This window comes from Cnephaeus nilssonii, assembly GCF_951640355.1.
Source record: "Cnephaeus nilssonii genome assembly, chromosome: 7".
Lineage (NCBI taxonomy): Eukaryota > Metazoa > Chordata > Mammalia > Chiroptera > Vespertilionidae > Cnephaeus > Cnephaeus nilssonii.
In genome coordinates, this window is record NC_137078.1 from 60316907 (window position 1) to 60332981 (window position 16075).

General features: G+C 39.6%; 1 protein-coding gene across 3 annotated transcripts in view; it reads right to left on the reverse strand.

Moving 5' to 3' along the window:
• PATJ (PATJ crumbs cell polarity complex component) overlaps nucleotides 1–16075 on the reverse strand; it is a 313058-nt gene that overhangs the window by 41585 nt on the left and 255398 nt on the right. For all 3 annotated transcript variants that reach the window (XM_079776628.1, XM_079776629.1, XM_079776630.1), the window contains exons 35-38: nucleotides 9865–9948; nucleotides 4294–4487; nucleotides 2001–2148; nucleotides 440–526 (exon numbers count right to left, since the gene is read on the reverse strand). In XM_079776628.1, coding sequence (XP_079632754.1) covers nucleotides 440–526; nucleotides 2001–2148; nucleotides 4294–4487; nucleotides 9865–9948 — 513 coding nt within the window. The remainder of the gene's footprint in view (nucleotides 1–439; nucleotides 527–2000; nucleotides 2149–4293; nucleotides 4488–9864; nucleotides 9949–16075) is intronic.

Here is a 16075-nt window from a genome sequence, read left to right on the forward strand (position 1 = left end):
TGCCCTCAGCATGTGTGAGTGGCTATTCACAAGTTAACTTTATAGCAATATTTAATTGAATGAATAGAACAATGTTGTGCTAATGAGGGTCAAATTGCCACCAGATGTTGCTTCTTTTTTTTTTTCTTTTAAATAAACACAGCTGTGTTACATGCATGCATAGGCAACACAGAACTAATAGTGGGGGAGAAAAGTAGTCCTAAGAAAACATTTGCATGCAATAATAGGAAGAAAAATCTAGGGATTAATGAATTTCCATCCCACCTTTCATTTTTCACTTCAAGCACATAAAAATGCACTGAACTTGGTATTGTGACTATGCTGTGTATTACATATTGTAATACTGCATATGACACAGTACTTCCCCACTACAAAATGGGAAACCTTCTCTCAAAGGGGGCAGGTGAGTGCGCCAGTCTGACGGGAAGCCATCAACCACCTGGCTGTTCTGTGATGTCTTCCTCGAGGCGGCCCAGGAACCAGCTCGGAGTCTCCCAATCTCCAGCTGCACCAGCCCCTGCGCACACTAGGGAACACAAGAAAAGGACAGAAGTGAAGAACAGTAGCATTTACGTCCTAAATTATCATACAGAACCTTCACTCAACTCTGCAGCCAACAACTGTAAATGGGTGATGAAGGCAAGAGGAAAAAAGGAAATTCAGTAATCAAAAAAATCACACCAAATAACGTAAGTTTATCAACTCAATGGTATTCCTCTCAGGATTTCATGACTTCTTTAAATGTGTTAAAAGGGTTATATTTCAATTCACCTCTCTTCTCTGGTAATAAAAGGGTCTGTGAGCAATGAAATAACTAAGAAAAAGGGGTGAAAAGGAAGACAGAGAAAACAAAGGTGGAAGTAATCCACAAATACAAATCCTCTTGAGTGATAATGGACAGTGGACTATATCAGGAAACCAGGATTTAAAAATAAACAAAATTCATTTGTCTTTGCAAAAGCTTCCATGGCTATTTGTAAAACAGAATAACATGCACCTGGTTATAGTTGAATGGAAATTTATAAGATTTCTTATTAACCAGTTTCTTCTAAAGGAGGAGGGTCTATGTGGCAGAGATACTTGGAAGTGAAGGGAGAGACAGCGTGGGTGGTAGCAAAACCACTGAAGCGCAGCATTGTGACCTTGGCCATGCCGTTCTACTTTTCTTTTCTTTTTTTTTTAAAAAAAATATATTTTATTAATTTTTACAGAGAGGAAGGGAGAAGGATAGAGAGTTAGAAACATCGATGAGAGAGAAACATTGATCAGCTGCCTCCTGTACATCCCCTACTGGGGATGTGCCCGCAACCAAGGTACATGCCCTTGACCAGAATCGAACCTGGGACCCTTGAGTCCGCAGGCTGACGTTCTATCCACTGAGCCAAACCAGTTAGGGCCTGTTCTACTTTTCAAACTTCACTTGTGAAATGGAGAAGATTGGTCTAGATAATCTTTAACATTCCTCAAGGGAGGAAAGCTGGGTTTGATGAATTCACAGTAAATATGCTCCCTGACATAGCCCTAGAGGGAGGAGGAGGAATTTTCTCACTCCAGGAGAGCCCATCTATCAAATGCATTTAGAGGACAATTGTGGATACTTGGAATTCTCACAATTATGAAAATATAGCTTAACAATACCAACATAGGGTTCTCTTCAATTCTGCTAGTCAATATAATACCTTGCTTGCCCTTCCTTCCCTTCCTTCCTTCCTTCCTTCCTTCCTTCCTTCCTTCCTTCCTTCCTTCCTTCCTTCCTTCCTTCCTTCCTCCCTCCCTCCCTCCCTCCCTCCCTCCCTTCCTTCCTTTCTTTCCTCTTTCTTTCCTTTCTCATTAGTTTTCTTTTAAAGCTATTCCTGGTTGGTTAAAGTAATCAGAGTTTAGATATCTAGTAAAAAGGAGAGTCAGCATAACTTTCAACCCATTTGATAACCACACTAGATTAGTCCAGCTTCCACTGGACTTCAGTTGTGAGCTAGGCAGGAAGCAGCCCAGGGACTCACCTTGAGGACGGTGGCCACTGTCTCCTGTGAGGCATTTCTCATGTCTTCCCCATTCACAGATAAGATCTGATCTCCCTGAATCAATCTCCCATCAAGGTCTGCGGCTCCACCTTTCACGATGTCAGAAATAAACACTCCATTTCCATTTCTGTGAATACCATAAAGCAGTGGGTATTTGCACAACTGAATATTCCTTTATTAAATTTGAGATTACTAACATTCTATATTGATTCACTAAGTCCTAAAGCTTGGAAGAAGGGCCCTAAAAGCCATCTTATCCAGTGATAAACCTCAGAGTGCTCACCCTTTAAATAGATTATGTCTATTTATGCTGCCTATTGTAATGTTCACTTTCATTGGCCCAAGAGCATAATTTCTGCAAGAGGATAATTTTAGTGAAATGAAGTGGAAATTAACTTTAAAAAGTGGAGTTAAGTATTCTTAAAATGTTATTTCCTTAGAGAGATCAGTTCAATTATTAGCATCCGATCTATTTCTAGACTCTCATACACCCCTTTCTAGACAATATATTTCAAGGTTTTATTTATATTTATTTGATGAATAAATAGATGTCTCAAAATTCAAGAAGTTAAAAAGGGCTGACATTAAAAAGTTTCCCTCTCACCTCTATTCCCTAGTCCCCAAGTTCCCTTCTTATAGGGAACCAATGCTACCATTTTTTGGGTATCTCCCGGAGACCTTCTGTGTACACATAAGCAAGTGCATGTGGGTGTAGTACATGTGTGTGTGAATGGATATACATGCACATACATTCTTTTTTACCTCCAGTTTTCTTTTCTTTAAATTTGCTTTTTTTTACTTAATACACCCTGGCAATTGATCTTTATTGGCACTTTGTGTTTCCTCATTGGATTTTATGGCTGCATATTATTCTATGAATGTTCCTTAATTTCACTTATCAGTAAACTATGGATGTATACATAGGTCATTACCATTCTTTAGCTATTGCAAACAAGGTGCAACAAATAACATAACTACAAGCATATATTTAGGATAAATTCCTAGTTGTGGAATTGCTCGTCAAAGAATAATGAATTTTGAGAGCTTATATATCTGAACCTTTACAATGGAACTTTTTGTGCTGAGGAATGTAAGTGTTCCTTTAAAAATTCAATCTCAAATACTGGAGTTGTATGACGATTATTTCATCAATTTACTATGAGACAATAACGTAAAAACCATTACTCTTAGTGGAATTTCCCAAGTCCATGTACATGTCACAACAAGAAAGCAAACTTCAACATGGATTCTAGTTGTTCTGCACCCACAAGTGCATTGATTTTGTTTAGATATGCAAATCTCAGCTTTTTTTTTTTGTAATGCATGTTTAGAGCGATAGTCTTATGGTTCTGAAGTAAAAATGAGATTATTACAGCACAGTACCTGGCACAAAATCAGTTCCCCAAAATAGTAATTAATATTTTTATTTTAATAGTAGCTTGGCCTGTTGGAAAAAAGCACTAGGCGAGTCATCAAAAGTCTATGAGGGCATGTGACATTATATATACTATACTTTTGGTGCAAGCTATTGGGGACATCTTTCTTAACAGAAAACTATTGTCATGAAGAATTTGTGTCCCTCAATATGTCTGCTCAGCTAGTTTTAGTAACCCCTCAACTAGTTTTAGTAACATAGTATGAATTTAACATGGCAGAGTAATTTTCTTAACTCGAGATTGCATAAATTTCTCTCTTGATATTAGCTGCTTCTTGGGTATCATTGTTTTAATTAACCCCTGCAAGCTTGAGATCTAAGTGACTATAAATTGAAAGAAACATGCTAATTGTTCATACTTGATAAGGGCGTAAGCCTGACAATCTGGTTGATTGAGGTTAGAATTTTCTCTTGCTATGACATTTTTTGGCAGTAAGATCTTGCTCAGAAATAGGACCTATGTTTTTCAAGTATTCATAAATATGTTAATTTTAGAAATCATATTATCAGTTTATACTAGGTTTTATCTTTCAGTGTTTTTATTTTTTATTTTTATTGATTTCAGAGAAGAAGGGAGAGGAAGAGAGACATAGAAACATCAATACTGAGAGCGAATCATTGATTGCCTGCCTCCTGCATACCCTCTACTGGGGATCAAGTCTGTACATATACCCTTGATTGGAATTGAACCTGGGACCCTTGAGTCCACAGGCCGACGCTCTATCCACTAAGCCAAACTGACTAGGGCTATCTTTCAGTATATATAGGCATTCGTCCCTAGAACTCTGAAGGAAAGAGGCCAATCAATCCTGACCTGGATAGCATTTTTTTTTTTACCGTTTCCCAACGATGCTCAGGCCCAGTCCTCTGCCAGCCTTCTTCTGCAGATCTACAGGGAAAAACTCCAAGTTCTCCTCGTCTCTGTAGTGCGTCTCATCTCTATACACCACCAGTCGCACCTTCTGGGGGGTGTGCCTCAGGGCTGTGATGGCTTCTTCGTGGCTGGCGTTCCTTAGGTCAACCCCATTAACCTGGAACGACGGCATCCAAGATGAGCTGTGACAGCAGAGGCCTCTCACCCTGCTCTGTCTGCTGGAGCACCTTGATTCAGTGAAAAACCTCTAGAAATTTCTATCCATTCTCAAAGCACACAGGTACTGACCAGTAGCAGTCGTAGCTGCTTCAAATATAAAGGAGGTGACCCTTATACTCCCCTACCCCAAATAAGCATGGAGGGTGGGTTAGTATACATGATCATGCAATTTTGCATAGCTGTGAACTTTACCATGGAATTGAGAGAGAGAGAGAGAGAGAGAGAGAGAGAGAGAGAGAGAGAGAGAGAGAGAATGAGAATGAACTGGCTCATTTAACTAAGGTCAAAGGGAAAATAAATATTAGTGTTTGGTCAGCATTTTTTAAAAAAACATATGCTTTTATTGATTTTTTTTTTTTTTTAGAGAGAGAGAGAGGAAAGGGGGGTATGTGCCCCGACTGGGAATCAAACCCAGTGATCTTTCAGTGCCTTTCAATGTATGGACCGATACTTAACCAACTGAGCCACACCAGCCAGAGCGGTCAGCACTTTTAGACTCAGTTTCCTTACTGAATTTGACTTCCTCACTTTTAACTGCTGAATCACATGTACTTCAGAACAGGCAGGAGGAAACGAGGGACCAGTATTTTCAACAGCGTCTAAGACCTGCTGAAGTCCATTCATTTGAATCTGGATCTGAGTGAGCACACGGGAGACAGCAACCTGTCCTGAAAATAGTGCTGAGTAAGCCTACTTCTGGCAAAAGTCATGGAACCTCTGTTTCCTTGTCTGCTAAATGGATATCACAGCTAACTTATTTTTTACTTAAGAAATACTTATGTAATACTTGTATACTAGCCCTTCATGAATATTTACTCTTTTTAATCCTTATACTAACTTTCTGAAATAGACATTATTACCATATTACAGATGAGGAAACTGAGGCATGGAGAGGTTAAGTGATTTGACCAAGGTTGCAGAGTGAGCAGGTGGAGGAGCCAAAATTTGAAACGGACTATCTTTCTGGACTATCTTTTAGTTTATATACCAATGCTGCCTCAAAATGTACTCTTAAAATGGGTTACTGGAGCCCCTTGCCACAGAGAAAGCCAAGGCCTGATGTTGGTTAGTGAATTTGACACAAGGGAGGAATGGAGAAGCAGAATAGCTCAGGATTCAAAGGAAGGGAGTCATGGCCACTCCCTCAAGATCACAGCTAGGAAGAGCGAAACACAGGGAAGGATGGGCCCAGGCCATACATGGCCAGGAGGATGGCAAAATGGAAGAGTTACCTCACGATGTTGGTTCCACCCGTGTTCTGGTGCAGAGGTCGCCAACCTTTCGGACCTCACGGACCGTCAGTGGTCCGCGGACCATCAGTTGGTGACCATTGCTCCAAAGGTTTCCTTAAACCAGCGGTCGCCAACCTTTCGGACCTCACGGACCACCAGTGGTCCGCGGACCACCAGTTGGTGATGGCTGTAATCTGGTCCATCCCTGTGTATCCTGGGCAGGTCACGTCTACCTGTGGACCTCTATTCCTTCATTTGTACAGTGAGGGGCTGGTCTGAGGCTTTTTCCAATTCTAACATTCCAACTGACTAAGGACTCTTGTCATAAAGAATGGTGACAAAAAAGGGAGAAAGGAGGAATGAGCCCCTCTCAGAGAAGGTGAGTTTTGAGCTGTTTCTTAAAGCTGATTCTGTCAGCCAAGAGAATGTTTAAAAGCCCAAGTTTCAAGTTACTGGTATATCTGGTACTCAGATGAACTATACCCGGAATGATAGTGGCTGAGCATGGGTTTTGGATATAGCTGGACTTCAGTTTGAGTGCTGATTCCAACTTATTATGTGGAACCTTATGTAAAGTACTCAAGCTAAGCTTCACCAGTGTCATCTATGAATTGGAGATAATAATGATACTAATATTTGCTCAATGTTGTGAGGATTAAATGGAACAAATCCTGCAATGCATTCAGCACAGGGCTGGATAAGCTCGATACGTTAGAAGCTGACATTTTACAAGGAACTGAGGTAAGGCAGTCAGAGCTGTTTCCTCTCAGCACCAGCCTTCCCTGTTACTCTAGGCCCATGAATGCATTCTCATCGTTGAAACAAACCCAAAGAACAAAGGGGAAAGCAGTGTCTCTAGAAGATGTGTGCCGAGCTGGTCATTCCCGTGTGCTCCAATAGATGGCACACAAGACCACTTCTGCTACTCAGTTAAAAAAAAATTACCTCCGTGGATCGAAGAATTCTTTAAGCCCTCTAAAATACCCTTTGAAGGGCCCTAGCAATTAAACTCTTAATTAAAAGCATTGTCATTAAACTCTACTACTACAAAAGCAATTTACACTAAATTCCAGCTTTGAGATGTCTGCTCAAATCAAAGTGGTCTGCTCCAAGTTCAGTTTTCATTTCCTCCTCTGCTTATCAAGAGACACCACTAAAGGCACACTACTCATAAGAGAAACATTGCTATGTGGCTAGAATATGGTGGAGTGATGTATTACCTTAAGTGCCTTACAGAAGCACTATCTGCATTATTCAGAGCATTGCTTGTAGAGGGATAGGGGTGGTAATAGCAGGGCTCTTTATTTGAGAGGAAGGGCCGTCAGAAGCCCCAGTTGTCAATGAATGTATCACATCCCATGGGTAGGATGGGCAGGTGGGAAGGTGGGTGAACCATGGCTTTAGAAGGGAAGAATAATCCTCATTATTTTATTCCACAGGGAAAACCAGGCATTAGCTCTCTACTCTTTCTGCTCTCACCTGCACAAATAGCAGAGAATAGTAGAAGAAGAGGTAAAGTAAAAAGAAGAAATGACCCTAAAATGACAACCAGAAAGAAGATGGTCCATGCTAATCACAGAATCATAAATCTTGCCATGCAAAAATATTATTTGACTATATCTTTGTAAGCAAAATCTGGCATATCCTACGTTTAACATGAGGATAGTATGAAAGCCATGATAGGCCAGCACGCACAATGCAGAGGACCCTCATGAACAGAAAGACCATTGTTGGGAAAAAGCACCAACATAGAGTCGCCTTGCTTCATCGTCTCAAAATATAGCACACCAAAGCTGCCTGTCTTCTCCCGGCAACCTGCAGCCCAACCTGATCATGCATTACCGTGCATCTGCACACAGCAACAGCAATCAGTACAAATTCAAAAGTGTGGTCTACAGCTGTTTTTTTTTAAAAAATCTATTTTTATTGATTTCAGAGAGGAAGGGAGAGGTAGAGATAGAAACATCAATGATGAGAGGGAATCATTGATTGGCTGCCTCTTGCACGCCCCCTACTGGGGATCGAGCTCACAACCCAGGCATGTGCCCTCAACTGGAATCGAACCTGGGACCCTTCGGTCCGCAGGCCGACACTCTATCCACTGAGCCAAACCAGCTAGGGATCTATAGCTGTTTAGAAAGGAAACATGTTACTTGACCAAACTGAGAGCAAGCTTTCTTTATTTAAAAAAAATAATTTTATTGATTTCATAGAGGAAGGGAGAGGAAGAGAGATAGAAACATCAATGATGAGAATCATTGATCAGCCATCTCCTGCACACCCACAACTGGGGATCAAGCCTGAAACCTGGGCAGGTGCCCGGACCAAAAATCGAACAGTGACCTCATGGTTCATAGGTCTACGCTCAACCATTGAGCCATGCGGGCTGGACAAGAGCTATCTTTCTTAACTAAATATATGATGTGCTATTGTGGACTAGATCCTATCCTGGCCATCTTTAATGAAAAGTGTAGACCACTCATCCATACTGGTTACAATAGTTTGGCTAGATGCCAGGAAATAGTTTATTTGACCTTATAAATTCTCCTTCTACTTAAATTTGCTTTTTTCATGCCAACCTGTCTTGAGTGTTCACCTGTATGTGAATATACTTTATAGAAGAGAGCAGCTATAGCTGAGGGTCTATTCAATACAATAGATCTGATTAAAATTTTTTATTGAGGCCTAACTGTTGTAAAATAAACAATACATATTTAAAGTGTACAATTTATAGTGTGAATTTATATGAATTTATACCTATGCAACCATTGCCATAATCAGGATAATGCCCATATAAGCCATTATAGAATAATCTGCGGGCTTACAATCATATAAGTATCAAGGCATGTATGCATCTGTACTCTTTTGAATATTCAATTTATTCAATTATAAAACTAATTATGGTACAACCTGTTAATTAGAAAATCCAGGGGGAAAAAAAAAACACCCCCAAACTCCTGACCATTACAAAATGGTGTTGTATGCTAACACAGTTAAGCCAATTCCCAAAGAGGCCTCACTTATTTTTCTAACCTCATACACTTGTACCTTAAATGAATGTACTGGGAATATGTCCTAATCCAATGATAAAGCACAGTAAAGGCCTGTAGAGAAATCCTATAACTTGCCCTGAATTTAATTTGCAGTCAGCCTGGCCTCTTTTAACTCCTTCTTGCCTATATTTTCTGCCCTTAATTATATCTCTGGTTTCATCTTGGGAGGCAGACTTGAACCACCAAAGGGAAAAATAAAATGCTATGATGTCATTCATAATGTCGTATATTAAAGTTGCAAAGCAAAAATGCACATGCCTGCCATAAAATGTTAACTATTCAATTAAATTCATCCAATGGAAGAAATAAATGTTGCCTAAAGGTTTCACACCATTGAAAAAGCTCTTTAGTTCCACCTACCAGAACGCCTGGCATTGACTTCCATTCATCCGTTCCCCTTTTCAGACACTGCCTGCCTTGGCACTTTTTAAAAGGCTTTAACGCCTTTGCTAAATGAGAGTCCATTTGAAAGAGGCAAGTTAAGCATTTCAGTTTTTAATAAGTACCATATACCACCTAAAGGGAAAAGATTCTACATTTTCACCAACTAGAAAACAAATGTGGCAAGGCATGGACCTCCATCTGACTTAAAGATTTATTAGGAATAAGAAAATATTACTTAAAGCTACAGCAAAGTCTTTAAAATGTCAGGTGTGCATGTTTATGTATATGCACTTTTAGGAGGGAATTTAGGAAGGTATAATAGAGAAGGCAAAAAAAACCTTTAATTGTAATACTACATAGTCTCATTTGACATTAAGATTATAGAACCATAAATAGTACTTTCCCCTTGAATTAAAAAATGTTTTCACAGACAGATTTAGATTTATAATCTGTCATAATTCTAATGATACTTATTCAGTGTGCATTAAAAACAGAAAAAAATAAGTACATGTTTTCTTAAATGGGAGAGAAATAATTGAGGATATAGTGGAGTAGAAGATAGCAAATATATAAATTTGATTTTATGGGTTAAGGTTAGTAAAGAAACCATATGTATTGGTACAAAATAAAATTCATAATCATATACCTCTAATATCTGGTCACCAGCCCAAAGTCTTCCATCTCTGGCTGCTGCTCCTTCCTCATAGACTTCATGTATAACTATAGCATCCTATAAAAAAATAAATTCTTATTAATTTTCAACAACCACAAATGCTTCCTTAAACAAACCACCAACCCATAGGCAGCAATCCATAACCTGCTATTTGCTAATAATGTGTTATTTTATTTGACCTAAAGATAAACAAAATACACAGTTATGACATATGCAGAGGTATAATTAATTTTTCCTAAGCTTATTATTTCATTCCTTTAGGCCTGGCTTTACCTAATATTTCAAGTTAAACTTCCCCCATGTGTTTTACTGTAAACTCTGAACATTGCTGCTGTGTATGAACTTGAGGTGAACTATGTGTCATTCTTATTTATATTTTATGGTATATTTTGAAACATGGTTTCAGGTATTTATTGGTATTCAAGGATTTAGCATAGATGTGTGGCCTGATGAATGGGGGTTGTCAGGCCTCATTACTTGGGCAATTAAAGAAAAGAACTTAGTAGAATGAACTGGCCCTGGAGAGAACATGGAGTAGGGGAAAGAGCATTCGTGCTCTTAAGTGTAAGACATCTATAGGTTCGAATCCTGACTCTGCCACTTGAATTTTGGGCAAATTAACTCCTAAACTCTGAGTCAGGAATTCTGAGTCATAAAATAAGGACAGTATCTAAGGAGGTAAGCTCTGGTTGAGGAAAGGGTTTCATAGTTAATGAATTTTAAAAATAATTTGTATCTTTTCAAATGAATCGTCTTAAATTTTTTATCACCATAAAAATAACATGTACCATAAAGGACTCAAGAAATATCACAGTAAACACTGAAGGAGAACAAAACAAAACAAAACAACTAACACTGAAGGAGAATGCCTCCCACACCAGGCCCTCGGTGACACTCCCTAGAGACAACCACTATCAATGGTTTCATCAGGATCCCTCCAGACAATTTACATCTATACAGCCAAAATTTATATGTTTTGGGGAGACTATTTTAAAAATATTCAATGGAGTTTATTCACACAATTTTTCTCCTTCATATCGAGCAAGTAGGTAAGCTGTGAAATTTCTTGCCTTGGGTATTTTTGTGGAGCTGAAAACGGCAGCCACCAGAAGTCATTGGTTCTTTCTGTTGCTCATAAAACTGACTGAAAAGATGTTGAATGGATTATGCTAGGTGTCTTAGGAGGCCGCTGGGAGAAGAAAAGAGCTTTTGAGAGGAGACTAGAAACAGAGATCTGTGGGTTCCATGAGAAGTGAGGATTGGAGCCGTGCACTGCCTGGTGCCCTCCCATTCCCTGCTTCCCAATCCCCCAGAACACACACAAGGTTCAAGAACCCACAGGCAATGGTCAAGGGGGGGTCAGGCTTGAGGTATAATGATCCATCTTGAAAGAAGTCCTGTGTCCCAAGCACGGGGGCTGAGAAGCAGCAGGACTTCTGGTACTTCTAGTCGTGAAGAGATCATGCAGGCTTGGGTGCCTATGGGCTTGATGATTACCAGGGTGGACTGAAGACAATGTCCGCAGGGGCCTATCCATGTCTGGGAAGAAACAGGAACCCTGAGAGTTCATGAGCTGCCAAAATGACTGAGGTTGAATTATGCTTTAGCTCAGAAGTATGTAGCCTCAGAATTAGAATTACACTGACATTAAGTAAATAAAGAAATAAAATATTTCTTGCAAAAATATAATAAATAAGACAGGAAAAAATTCCAACCAAATCTACTCCTTAAAAAAAGAAGGTTCCTACACAAATTCTTTTTTTTTTTTTTAATCCTCACTCAAGGATATTTTTTCCATTGATTTATAGAGAAAGAGAGTGGAAGGGAGGGAGGAACAGGAGAGAGAGAGAGAGAAAAACATTGACTTGAGAGAGACACATCAACTGGTTGCCTCCCACACATGCCCCCACGGGGGCTGGGGAACTGCAACAGAGGTATGTGCCCTTGACTGGGAATCGAACCCCAGACCTTTTGGATCTAACCACTAAGCAAAACTGGCCAGGCCTACACAAATTCTTGAATAGTGAAGCAGCAAAATAAAATAAGAGGTCTATAACCATATGACCCATCTGGATTCCAAATATCTTCAAAATATTAAATAATTTCATTTTATCGCCACACAGTTCTGAAAACATTCTTTATGATAGCAATGAGAGAAACAGCCCCCCAAAGCCAGGAACGGTTCCTTGATCCAGACAATTTACATTTCAGATTCTGTACCGTAATGGATTTAGACCATTCTTTGTTGTAAATGACTTATGAAATTTCCAGGCCCAGGGAGCATTTACACTGCCAAGAATTTGTTCCTCTGAACTGTTCCAGGGAAATGGTTTTGAAGAAACTTGCTGGGTCAGTGGCTTGAGGTGATCCCAATAACACTGCTAAGATGACACCAAGAGCCATTTTATGAAGGTAATTCGGGGAGAAACTCACGCAAGCTCCCGGTAATGCCCTATGTTACGCCGGTTTTCAGTTTGGTGGTCAAACACCCATCATCACTGGATGGGGAGAATCAGACTGAACTCATATTACACATGGCTTTTACAGAGCTTAATTTTCAGCATAAACCCCTTTGATCTTGGAACATTACAAAAGTCAAATGGGAAATTTCCCTTCATTCATACTCAAAAGGAAGGAAAAGACCCCATAAAGTTTTTATTCCATAAAAGTAGCCTGAATTCTTATATACTTTCTGGGTGCTCAATGAACTATCATACATAAAATAAATATACTGTTAATAGACTCAAATAAATGCTGAACTCAATGCCAATGATCTGTTTTTGGGCCATGAGTCTTTCTATATGAAAAACTCCCCATTATTTCTTTCCTTTTGTTTGACTACTCTCTGAATTCTCTTAAAGTTATCAGGGAAAATGCAAGAGAACATGAGACTCTGACTATTGACAGAAAAAGTCTGCATTTCTTACCACGTGCCCTTGTGTGCTTCTGGACAGTTGCATTAACTGGGGGTGACAGAGGTAAGAGGGGACTAATAGTTAAATTGGAAAGGGGGGTGGTGAATTGAAAAGAAAAACAGATTTTATTTATTCTTCAAAAGTTATATAGTTTATAGGGTAGGACAGAAGAGTAAAAAAGATACTAGATTGGGATATATAAAGCATCTATTTGACAAGGCTACATTAAAATTGTACATCTGGCACCATACACAGTTATTACAATATCATTGACTATATTCCCTTTGCTGTATTTTACATCCCCGTGACTATTCTGTAACTACCAATCTGTATTTCTCAGTCCCTTCACCTCTTTTACCCAGTCCCCTAACCCCACTCCCCTCTGGCAATGATCAGCTGTTTCTGTTCCCGTGAGTCTGTTTCTGTTTTGTTCGTTTGTTTATGTTGTTCTTTAGATTTCACATATAAGTGAAATCATATGGTATTTGTCTTTCTCTGACTGACTTACTTCACTTAGCATAATATCAGGGCCCACTGAATATAAATGGTAATTGAAAGTATTTAAGAAATTTTACTTCTTGCTTTTGAAAAATTGTGATTAGGTGAAATAATGGGTCATCAGTGAAAGACTGACTTTCATTGTGTTAAATACAAAATTTGGAATTGATGATACACATCTTCTTATCTCCTCGTATTTCTTCCTAAATTTTAATGCTCTGAAGCTTTCCCACAAACCTGCTTGTTGGTACAACTCTGAGCGCCCTTTCCCCCACTCTCATCCCTTCCTATCTCTGTGCATTTAAATAACATTCATCCACCCTAGAAAACTTCAGTGACTCTGTCTACCCACACCAATGACTTCAAAAACTCATCCATTCTAGTAGCAGTCTAATAATCATTTGCCTGGGGGAGGGTTGCTGACTTGTGGTTTTAGAGACAAATGATTATGAGGTAGGCCTCTTGAGTCAGACTTCTCAAATCCTGGCCTTGCTCCTTCTGGCCATGGGCCTTGGGAAGACTGTTAACCTCTCCAGGCCTTAGCATCCTCATTTTCATATGGTTTTAACAATACTACCTACACACAGTGCCAGCACATGGCCAGGAAGCAATAACATCTCATTTATTTAACAATATGTATCAAAGATGCTACACACTTCCCATTTGTAGCCATTTACTCCACATAACAACTAAGCAACCTCAGTATTGTTAGTCTCATTTACAATTGGGGAAACAGAGGCTCAGAAGGGTTTAGACTTGACCAAGTCTTTACAGCTTCCAAGTAGGAGAGATTAAATTGAACTTGGGACTGTTTAATGCCAAAGCCCGTGTTCCTTCCACTATAGCAAGATTCTCATCTGTTTTGAATATTTCATTTTGCACTTGTATAAAAGCTTACTTGGGATTTTCCATATGGCATCAATTCTGTTGAAATATTGTCTCCTCAACTCAATAGCAAAAGCCTTGAGGGCATGAGCTGATCATTTTATAGAGAGTGAACAGAGAGACGACTTGTAGAAGTGAAAATTGAAGCCTTTGGCTTAATGAGGTGGGGTGATGATCTGTGGATCTCTCTTGCCAGTGTTGGCACATGACTAGGGGTTTGACACAAAGCACAATGGGTAGGCCCTCTCCCCACCCCAACATAGAATCTCTCTCTTTCTCTTCATTCCATCGTTCTCCTCCCTCCCTCCCTCCCTCCTTTCCTTCTTTCCTCCTGTCCATCTTTTCAGTCTGTGCACCCATAGTATTCATTGAATGATTTTTTTTTTCTACAGGAGCGGTTATAAAACATTAAATACAAGTGATAAAATTATCCTACATAATAAACGCCCAGCGACTGAATGGCAGAACGACCAGAACGACTGGTCGACCAGTTGCTATGATGTGCACTGACCACCAGGGGGCAGATGCTCAATGCCGGAGCTGCCCCCTGGTGGTCAGTGCGCTCCCACAGTGGGAGTGCTGCTCAAAGGTGCAGGTCCATAGCAGCTCAGCTGACTGGCACTCCCACAGTGGGCCGATCCCCGCAGGCCATGCCCCCCACCAGTGCACTAATCCCGTGCACCAGGCCTCTGGTGTTTAAAATAAAAAGTTGTCCAGTCCAAGAAAACATATTTCTCCTAATTAGTGATACATAGATTTGAGACTCATAGATGGCCAACTATACCCAAAACTAATTTCCTCTTGGTAGTTGTGTGACTTTGACTGGGCCAATAGAAATTTAAGTAAAATGGTCTGTTTACTTACTGCCTGAGACAACACTAACAATTTCCCTCTGAACACTCTACATTACTCATTTGACTTGCCAACTCTAGACACAGGGAAGAATTTGATCAGTGAGTTGGAGAATCTTTCAAATATTTGGTTTTCCCTAATTAGAAGGATCAGGAAGGATTTTAGAGATGTAGGAAAAGTTGTCTGCTTACAAACTTCTCCCTCATCAGCTGATGTCAAAACAGGTTTAACTGAGAAAAATTAATTTTTTCCACCAGTATGGATACCATTAAAGAAATAGACACCCAGGAAGAAGCTGGAAAACAAATTCATCATATTGTTTAAGGGATTGCTGTTTTAATGTATCTATTCCCAAGAGAGTAAGTTCTTATTTATTTTAAAATATAGATAATACATGTAAATGGTACTAGATTCAAAACAGTATACACTGAAAAGTTTCTCTCCAGCATCCATCCCTCAGCCACCCAATTTTCCCTAACTAGAAACAAACCTATTAAAAGTTCCTTTTGTATTTTTACAGAGACATTCTATATATCTGTATGTGGAAAGTACAAAGGGCACCAAATGCTTGAGGATCATGCTCTTTTTTATCTGCTGTCTCCTAGGCTTGAGCCAGCCAAGTAACATCTATCTATTCTACAAGGCTTGTTTCTGACTCTCTCCCCCAGTGAAGTTGATCAACCCTTCCCGTGGGTCACTGCTATATCTCTTAGTATTATTGAACCTATCACAATATCACAATGGCTTGTTCATGGATCTAGGTTCTGTATCACATCCCATCCTCAGTGGAACCCTTCTGAACAGGGGCTGCTTCCAACCGACTCCTCTTTGCATCCTGTGCCAAGCCCAGAGTAGGCACTCAATAAATGTTTGCTAAATGATTATCAAAAATTTGGTTGGAGATTAAAGAAGGTATCAAAATGACCTAGAAAGAGGAGGGTTGGTATGTCATAATCTTTTTAAAAAATATGTTTTTATTGATTGTTAGAGAGAGAAGAAGGAAGAGAGAGAGAGAAACATTGATGAGAGAGAAA